Source organism: Trachurus japonicus, chromosome 16 (assembly GCF_045865225.1).
Source record: "Trachurus japonicus isolate A0001 chromosome 16, Traja_1.0".
Classification (NCBI taxonomy): domain Eukaryota; kingdom Metazoa; phylum Chordata; class Actinopteri; order Carangiformes; family Carangidae; genus Trachurus; species Trachurus japonicus.
The window spans coordinates 34,189,580-34,198,201 of record NC_140922.1 but is presented as its reverse complement, the minus strand read 5'-3'; the positions used below and the strand labels follow the sequence as shown (position 1 = coordinate 34,198,201).

Here is an 8,622-nt window from a genome sequence, read left to right as displayed (position 1 = left end):
AAGCACTCAATCAATTTTCACTGTTATGCGGATGATACGCAACTCTACTTGTCCATGGAGCCAGATGACAGAAGCCGCCTCATCAATCTGCAAGACTGTCTGCAAGACATTAGATCCTGGATGTCCTCTAACTTCTTGCTACTGAATTCAGATAAAACTGAGGTTATTGTGTTTGGACCTAAACATCTCAGGGACACGTTCTCCAATCAGATCGCTACTCTAGATGGCATCACCCTGACCCCGAGTACTACCGCGAGGAACCTTGGAGTCATTTTTGACCAGGACCTTTCCTTTAGCTCCCACATAAAACACGTGACTAGGACCGCCTTCTTCCATCTGCGCAGTATCATCAAGATTAGGAATATCCTCTCCCAGAGTGATGCTGAGAAACTGGTGCATTCATTTATCACTTCTAGGCTAGACTACTGCAACTCTCTCCTGTCAGGATGTCCGAAAAACTCTCTAAAGAGTCTCCAGCTGGTCCAGAATGCCACAGCAAGGGTTTTGACAGGAGTTAGGAAGAGAGAGCACATCTCTCCCACCTTAGCTTCCCTCCACTGGCTTCCTGTAGGATTTAGAATAGACTTCAAAATCCTTCTGCTGACTTATAAGGCTCTTAATGATAAAGCTCCATCCTATCTGAAAGAACTAATCATTCCTTACTGTCCTACCAGAGCACTCCGCTCCCAGAATGCAGGTCTGTTAGTGACTCCCAGTATCTCTAAAAACAGACTGGGAGGTAGAGCCTTCAGTTACCGGGCTCCTTTACTGTGGAACCAGCTCTCTCCATGGGTCAAAGAGGCAGACACTCTAACTACATTTAAGTCTAGACTTAAGACCTTCCTTTATGATAGGGCTTTTAGTTAGGGCTGGTTCAGGTAGCTCTGAACCATTTTATAGCTACGCTGCTATAGGCTTAGACTGCTGGGGACACATCTGGTTACACAGAGCCCTCTCCTCTTCTCTCCTCTCCTCTCTTCTTCTCAGTATATTTTTGAACTGTCATTTTCTGTTGTACTTTGTAGTTTGGCCTTGGTGTCTCGCACTCTCTCTGTGTTTCCGCAGATCCACCGGAGCTCCATCTCTCTGCACCAGCCGCCGACTGCATCCCCCCCCTCCCGCCCTTTACCCTGCTGTTAGACCAGCCTCCCCTCCCTTCCTATGAACCAGTCTGCCATCCAGTCCTCCCCATTGAGCTGGCCAGCTCTACCAGCCTTGCCTTGCCTTGCCTTGCCTATTTTAAGTGTAAAGAGATTAGTTTTGACAAATAATTAGGTCCAAATAAAAACTGTGTTTTTCCTGCACTTTGAAGGGCTGGGAAAAATTATATTATAGCGAACAATGGAACTGTGTTTTTTTTTCCAGGTAAAACCTCTTTTAGGCCACAAAAATAAGCTGTTTCTTTGGGTCCATTCACAACACTGTAGCTATGTTGTAAATCTCTGGGCAGGGCTATTATGGGCTGGCGTTGCTAACGGGAGGAGTGCAGAGTCTTCTACTGCAATTAAAGTACTTAGGGGCTATTTGTAAATCATACAACCCCACTTTTTAAAAAAATGCTACTATCCCTTTAAGTATGTGTCTTTTATATGTATTGTGGGGGGGCCTTGCCTTTAATAGACAGGATAGTTGAGAGACAGGTGTAGGCTGAAGCTAGAATAAGCTCATGAGGGTTTTGTTTTTGTTGTACAGAAACATTTGAGTTTGTTATTTAATCAGGTCATTTAGTCTTTTAGCTTTTATGTTTTTGCTCTGAAAGAAGAAATGATTTATCCTGCTGATTGTGTGGTTGTGTGGTTGTGAAACAGTCCAACAAGAAATAATGAGAGCAGACACAGTCTCCGTGTATCGTTCCCTTTTAATAACGTCAACATGAAGAAGGAAGCCTGCAGCAGATGAAGGCGTCTCACACTAACATGATAAAGCTGTTAGATACAGAGCGGTTTGTTTTACTGCAGATTAAAACCAGGTCCGTCTAGATCCAAGTCATCAAACTCTGAACCAGTCAAAGACAAAAAATAATAATAAACATTAAAAAAACACGGTTGAAAACAGCTGGAATTAAAGCTGCAGTTTTCTCTTCCTGCTGATGGAACATAATAAATTAATCCAAACCACTTAGTTCATTCAGAGGGACTGAAAATCATCTATATTCAAAATATTCATCCTTATTTACACAGTTTTTCTTTTTCCATAAAAACACGTTATACCCTGCGTTTTTGTTTTCCAAAATAAAAGCCTTTAGGTTAAGGCACCAAATTCCACCCTGCTAGAAATAAAAGGCCCCAGGTTAAAACACCTGTATGGAGTGTGATACTATATTATATTTAAATGGATCTGCAGGTTCACAGCTACAGAGGAAAAGGCCACAAAGGCTGAGAAGCAGAATTAAGGTCAAACCACGTCGGGTTATGGCGATGAATTTTAAAGCAGCAAAAAGCAAGAAGTTAAAAAATAAAGTGATTGTCATTGAGAATAAAAAAAAAAAAACAGAATCTAATTCTATTAATAAACTCAAGTCTGAGTTCTGTCTCTTCAACTACTTTGTTAGCAGAGTCACTGAAAACAATCACACACAGTAGATTTACTCAACAATCTACGCAACTAATAAATATTTCCATTATTGATTATTGAAGTTTTAAGTACCAGAATGCACTGGGGTATTATTCTTTACCAACTCCAAACAAAAGCATCTGTACACGTGGATCCATGTTGTTCCATGCTGGGAAATATTCCTCTTTTCTTTCTTGCCAAGACGGTTAGCTTAGTTTAGCGTAGCTTAGCTTAACTTAGCTTAGTTTAGTTTAGCACAGAGAGAGAAATGTTTTGGTAAAAACACAACTTGTACTTTTTGAACTTTGATATGTACAGAAATAAAAAGTTAATGAGATAAAACGTCTCGTCTTTCATTGGTCAAGTGAGCGAATCACACTGCTGCTTGACGCTAAGCTAAGCTAAGCTAAGCTAAGCTAGGCTAAAGCCTGGTACACACATAAAGATTTTATTTTGGCCCAATGTCTCTCCTTCTGACGGCTCTAAACATCCTCCTACCAGATCATTATGAGGTTAAAGGAATAGTTCACCAAAAAATGAAATGTTTGTTGATGGTAGCTATGGAGACGGCAGCCATATTGGTTTGTGATGCTTTGTGTTTTTCAATCAGCTTCAGCTTCTTTATATATTCAATTCCAATACTGCTTAAAGGAATAGTTCACCAAAAACTGAAATTCAGTCATCAGTGACTCCCCCTCATGCTGATGAATACTCTGAGTGGTGGCAAAAAAGTCGCCCTCTGCTGAGGAGTAAGAAACAACAAAGGCTTCTCGAAGTTTTGAGAATTTATTACAATCCCCTGTCTAACCAAAGGGAATAACCAGTAAATAATCAACAATGATCATCAAAATAAAGACAGAGTCTCTACTATTCGGCCGAATAGGGTGCAGCGTCTCTCAAACACAAAGGTATCAGTCACAGGTAAACAAACAGTTCAAAGTACATTAATACCATTGTCTGAAAAGACAGTCCAAAGTAGGGTGAATTTGCCTAATGTGGGACATTTTTTGCAATTTAGACTTCTGGTGTATATTGCGATATGAAGCAAACACTTTCAATCTACATCCTGTACCATTCTGAAATCCTTAGGTTGTGATCTAATGGAATCCAAAGAGAAATGTCTGATACCACACTCCTAAAAGAAATACCATACATATTTCAACTCTGATTGCAAAGTTTTTTGCGGCAATCTCCGTTCCCTAATGTGGGACAGTCATGCTCCTAAAGTGGGACACTAAAAAGTCTGTTTAAAAGTCATCTTAATTTACATGATAAATGCTAGATTGCAAACCAGTGTTCAATAATATCACTTATTGTCCTAGTTCTGCTTCATCTTCTATAGTATTAATGCTTTTCAACCAAGTGTGGTGGTCAACAACTTCAATTGTGGGACACCACCATCCTCAGTGATCTCCCTATATTCAGTATGTCTCCCCTCATCCTGTCTTTTTTCCACTGGTTGAGTTCACTTGCTTGATTATTTTTCCTTTCTTTTCCCATGTTTTCTTTCCCTGATTTTGTCTCATTGCCTTACTCTTTTTTGCCACTGTGATCTGAAATACATTCCATTTAATTAATCAGTAATGTGCTATCCTTTGATTACTTCTAAACACAACATTTTTCATGAACATTATCAAAAAAGACAAGATTTAGAAACAAGAAAGAAAAAAAATCAGAGCCATTTACCCCTTTAACAGTATTATGACCACTTCCAGTTAATAAATAGAATTTTCTTTTGTTGTAAAATATTCAAAACAATGCATTATAACAATAAAACCATGTAAACAACCATTGTTATTGTTCAACCTATTAGTTTTACCTGGAAAAGCACTGTCCCACATTAGGAAAAACCACCTGTCCCGCTTTAGGAAAGCATTTTTCCTAAAGTGGGACAGTAGAAATGTTGATCAAAATTCTAAATATTGAGAATGGTTACACCATATTAAGATATATTTTAATGCATCAACATATTATAAACACATTTTGACAAAAAAAATAACATTATTTTTGTCCAAACCCTAAGTAACTAGCATTTTGGTGGTCTTCACACAGGGTGCCTCCGGTTTGAAGGCTGTCCCTCCCAAATCTATGATTGGACATTTGAGATGTCATGTGATTTTGATCATGCAATATCACAGCTTGTGTGAGCCCACATTTACATTAACTTTCTTTTGCTATAGGAAGACCTACACCCATTTAAGCTTAAGTGTCCCACATTAGGCAAATTCACCCTAACTGACGGCGTCAGCTACCACTCAGTGTAGCAGCTGACTCTTATTGATTAAATAATCATTCCTTTGTTTCTAAAACCATTAAACAGGTTTCGTAGTCCAACCAAAACTTTATATGAGAATAATAGGGCCCGACACAAAAACGTCCATAAAACTACACAAAAACCATTTAATATTCCTCCACACTGCTCGTCCACTGCAATCCAAGTGTCCTGAAGGGAGATAGTCCAGTCTTTCCTACAATTTTTAAAAAGAAATTTGAGAAATTTTACCACTTCTTTTTTACCTTTAAAAAAAAAAAAATGTTACCACATTTTTGGAGAAATTGTATCACTTCACTTGTATCAAATTTCTTCTACAATATTTCCAAACATTCTCACCATTGGCCCTAATTTGAACAAACATTGACTAAAAAAAGTAATGTTCTTCAGTCTCAGAACAAATATTTGTGTATTTCTGGTGTTTGCTTCCAAGTTTTGACCAATGGGGGTCCGTGGTCTAATTTGTGTCAATTTCGGGGTCTTTGATGTAAAGTTTGAGAACCACTGCTGTAAACACACTATCTGCTTTTTTAGTTTTGGTTTTAAATAAACTACAACAGCAATGTGCAACAACAATTTGATGGGCAACAACAACAATGAAGTGTTTTTGTAATTGTGCAGAATGTCTCTAGGGATCTACAGAAGTTACACAGTATAGCTTTAAAAGGTTATCTGCTCTTTGGGCCCTAAACTGGCACTAAACTTCCCGGTCACATTTTATTGAAATCTTCTGGGGATTTTACTCAGTTATGATGGAACTGCTCCTCTACATCAATGGTTCTCAAAGTAAGGTCTGGGGACCCCCAGGGGTCCTTGAGAGGGTTCAAGGGGGTCCCCAGCTTTTTCTTGAAATTTTACCACCGTTTCCTAGAATTGTTAAAGTTTTTTTAAAAGATATTTTTAGCCACTTTTTATTATTATTATTTTACTTTTCTTTTTTTCTTAGAAATTTTACCAGTTTCTTGTAGAATTTTTAAAAAGAAATTTGAGAAATCTGAGCACTTGTCTTTAGAAATGTTTTACCTTACCTTTTTTTTCTCTCTCTCTTTTTTTTTTTTTTAGAAATTGACATATTTTCTCTAGATTTAAAGAAGAAAGAAAAAAAACTTTTTAAAAAATTGTACGACTTTTTTCTAGAATTAGATATGTGTAAACATTTTTGGAGAAATTGAACCACTTTTCCCCAAAATTTTTTCCTACAATACAATTCATCTGGACTGGGAGGAGTTGTTCAACATTCAGTCATTTTTCAAAGCCCCGCCCCCTCACCTGGCTTCACCTGAGATAAACCAGGTTACTGATTAACACAGAGGACAAAGTCCCAGGAACAACTTTATTGGACTCTGTCAGTCCCAGAGACGCAGACTGAAGAAGAGACGATCGGATTCATCTTCAGACCAAACCAACAACTTCAGCTACAACACTGCTGCTTCAACCTGCTGACACTCCACACACTGAAGGTGAGTTTGACTAAAACCTGGACTCTGAGTCACAGTAAACTTCAGTCAAGTCAGTAGAGGAGGGAGGGGAGCCATGACTGACTCTACTTCCTGTCTGCTGTGTTTTCAGCTTCGCTCACAGACTAAATGGCTTACAGACTAGAGGAGGATTTCTGCTGTCCGGTCTGTACCGAGGTCTTCAGAGATCCTGTTGTTCTGTCCTGCAGCCACAGCTTCTGTAAAGACTGTCTGAAGAGCTGGTGGAAGGAGAAACAAGATCCACTGTGTCCAGTTTGTAAGAGAAGATCTTCAAGGTCAGAACCACCTTTTAACCTGGCGTTAAAGAACCTGTGTGAGAGCTTCTTACAGCAGAGAGAGCAGAGATCTGCAGAGGCTCTCTGCAGTCTGCACTCTGAGAAACTCAGACTCTTCTGTCTGGACCATCAGCAGCCAGTGTGTCTCGTCTGCAGAGATTCAGACAAACACACCAACCACAGAATCAAACCCATCGATGAAGCTGCTTCAGACCTCAAGAAGGAACTTGAGGAAACTCTGGAGCCCTTAAAGAAGAAGTTAAAGGGTTTTGAAGAAGTTCAAATGGAGTTTGATCAAACAGCAGAACACATTAAGGTCCAGGCCCGACACACAGAGAGGCAGATTAAGGAGCAGTTTAAGAAGCTTCACCAGTTTCTAGAAGAGGAAGAGGAGGCCAGGATGGCTGCACTGAGGGAGGAAGAGGAGCAGAAGAGTCAGAGGATGAAGGAGAAGATGGAGGCTCTGAGCAGAGAGATAGCAGCTCTTTCACACACAGTCAGAGCCACAGAGGACGAGCTGAGAGCTGAAGACGTCTCATTCCTGCTCAACTACAAGGCTGCAGTGGAAAGAGTCCAGCAGCGCCCCCTGCTGGAGGATCCACAGCTGGACTCAGGAGCTCTGATAGACCAGGCCAAACACCTGGGCAACCTGACCTTCAACATCTGGAACAAGATGAAGGACATGGTCTCCTACAGTCCTGTGGTTCTGGACCCAAACACTGCTCATCCAGAACTCATCCTGTCTGGAGATCTGACCAGTGTGAGAGGAGGACTCAAACAGCAGCTTCCTGACAATCCAGAGAGGTTTGATCATTACTACTCTGTCCTGGGCTCTGAGGGTTTTAACTCAGGGACTCACAGCTGGGATGTCCAGGTTGGAGACAATACAAGCTGGGGACTGGGTGTGTTAACAGAGTCTGTGCAGAGGAAGGGAAACGACATGCCGTCTGGATCATGGAGGTTATGGTCCAATGGAGTTGGATACTCAGCACGTTCACCATCAGCTCAAGCATGGACTGCTCTACCAGTGCAGAAGACGTTCCAGAGGATCAGAGTGAATCTGGACTTCAACAGAGGAAAACTGTCGTTCTCTGATCCTGATACTAACACACACATACACACCTTCACACACACTTTCACTGAGAAGATGTTTCCATGGATTGACACTGGTGATAACCCCCCAGTGAAGCTGTTACCAGTGAAGGTGTCAGTGACAGTGGAGCAGAGCAGTTAGAGATAAAGAGGACGATCATATTCATCATGTCGTTTAAAGGGAAAAGTCGGTTAATTTAACTAGAGCTGCAACAATTAACTGATTAATCAAACAATAATCGATTATTAAACTAATCGTCAACTATTTTGATAACCAAAAATAAAAAATGTTATTCTTTTTTTTTTTTAAGTCATAATTCTCTGATTCCAGCTTCTTAAATGTGAATATTTCTGGTTTCTTTGTTCCTTTATGACAATTAACTGAGTCTCTCTTTGGTTTGTGGACAAAACAAGACATTTGAGGACGTCGTCTGGTGGTTTGAGAAACACTGATTGAACATTTTATTGACTAAACAACGAATCGATTACTAACTAACTAAGTCTCATTATTAGACTTTTCCTGATTAGTTTATCATTGATCAATCTTTATTTTTAGTTTTTCTCCAGATCAATTTATTTTTTGTTTTTGTTTAATGCATTTTCTGCCAATAAAAAATAATTTTTAAAGAATTGTTGTCAGTAGTTTATTGAATAAAACAAGTGGTCTCTTATTTTTTTCCAGAGCTGTATATAATCTATTATAATCTATAAAATATAATTTTATAATATAAAAGGAATGGAGGAATATTAAATGTTTTTTGTGTAGTTTTATGGACCTTTTTGTGTCGGGTCCTATTACTCTCATATAAAGTTTTGGTTGGACTAGGAACTGGCCTCCCAGGTCTCCAGATGCACTTTGAGGAATAAAAAACTACTACAGAGTATTCATCAGCATGAGGTTGAGTCAACAATGACTCATGAATTTCAATTTTTTGGTGAACTATTCCTTTAA

The 8,622-nt window shown here is 39.4% G+C and overlaps 1 protein-coding gene across 1 annotated transcript; it reads left to right on the top strand.

The window, feature by feature from the left end:
• Positions 1–6,411: 6,411 nt before the first annotated feature.
• On the top strand, positions 6,412–7,893 carry LOC146972734 (nuclear factor 7, brain-like). The gene has a single exon (XM_085803129.1). It carries the CDS (start codon positions 6,412–6,414, stop codon positions 7,810–7,812), a length of 1,401 nt encoding a protein of 466 aa, XP_085659255.1. The 3' UTR covers positions 7,813–7,893.
• The last annotated feature ends 729 nt before the right edge of the window (positions 7,894–8,622 follow it).

Excerpts from the sequence above, each read along its gene's own strand:
- LOC146972734 (XM_085803129.1), top strand. The coding sequence starts at position 6,412 with ATGGCTTACAGACTAGAGGAGGATTTCTGCTGTCCGGTCTGTACCGAG.